The sequence below is a fragment of the Entamoeba invadens genome, assembly GCF_000330505.1.
Source record: "Entamoeba invadens IP1 unplaced genomic scaffold scaff_1105074724797, whole genome shotgun sequence".
Lineage (NCBI taxonomy): Eukaryota > Evosea > Mastigamoebida > Endamoebidae > Entamoeba > Entamoeba invadens.
Genome location: NW_004440313.1, coordinates 1 through 1,198, shown reverse-complemented (window position 1 = coordinate 1,198; position 1,198 = coordinate 1). Strand labels below are relative to the sequence as shown.

Below are 1,198 nucleotides of genomic sequence, written 5' to 3'. Positions count from 1 at the left end.
TTGTAACGATGCATCAGTAATTATTTATTTCCATACACTCCATTTTCCAACACTCCAAATGAAAATGAAAAGATCATGTTATCAAAGTGCGCAGAAATGTCGAGTTTGGTGTCATCATTAATTGTCACTTGTTTCACTCTTTTGAGATTTGTTACTTTGATATTTCTATCAACAAGCAATTCAGTATTTAGAATATCAAAATCGGACATATTATACAAATCAAACATTTCTGAAAACTTTAACCTGCAATTAACAGTAGAGTCTGAATTACAAGGACAATGTGGATAGTCGAAATCACCTTCCATTGTTGTTGGGCTGTCATTAGTGTACATTTCTTTCTTCAATGTGCAGATGACATTTGTGTCAAGTTGTATACCATTTGGACAGAATCGAATCATTTTTTTATTTGATATCAAATACCCCTTCCCATCTGTGAAGTTGTATGAATACTCAAACATCAAAGATGAAATGTGATCAGTTGTTGTTATATAAACATCCAAATTATTTTGATTGTTGAGGGAAAACACATCAAAACATTTTGTGTTTCCATTTGGATTTAATATTTGAAAATCAGGTCTTCCAGTAATGTTTTTGTTGAGGTGAATATAAGTCGAGTTCCACAATATAATTCTTGGCTTGTTCAGTTCCGGATTTGTAATATTGAGATTTCCCGCTTCAGAAAATAAACCAAATATTGTTTTATTGTTAATAACATTGATGACAGCACCACTCTCAATATTTAAAGTATTATTAAAGTGTAAAGGACATGAAATGATTAAACTGACGTTTTCAAAGAGTGTAGATTTATGAATATTTTGCCAATATTTATCGCCATTGTTTGTAAATTCCATGTTTTGAAGAATGTTAACATTTTCAAAGTTTAATATACGGGTAGAAAAATTGAAATAGTTGTTAAAACAGTACGAGCGGGTGTTTGAAAAAAATGTACATTTTGAAGGGCTGAATCCGTTATTAATGCTCGAGTTAATTTGTGTGCAGTCGCATTGATATCCACTCGTCAAAACAAGTAACACGAATATAATAAAGACCATTACTTTATAATTTATTATATAACTTAGTTTGTTGAAAAACATTATGGAACATCATTTATTTTTTTTATTTGTTATAATTTAATAATAAAAAGTAAACATGTTTTTAAAAAACATGTTTTGAAATAGAAATAATTAGAATTTTAACT

General features: G+C 29.0%; 1 protein-coding gene across 1 annotated transcript; it reads right to left on the bottom strand.

The window, feature by feature from the left end:
- Positions 1–20: 20 nt before the first annotated feature.
- Positions 21–1,052, bottom strand: EIN_208700 (hypothetical protein; the record flags this gene model as incomplete). Its single annotated transcript, XM_004256237.1, has 1 exon — positions 21–1,052. One exon carries the CDS (start codon positions 1,050–1,052, stop codon positions 21–23), a length of 1,032 nt encoding a protein of 343 aa, XP_004256285.1.
- Between the last annotated feature and the right edge of the window lie 146 nt (positions 1,053–1,198).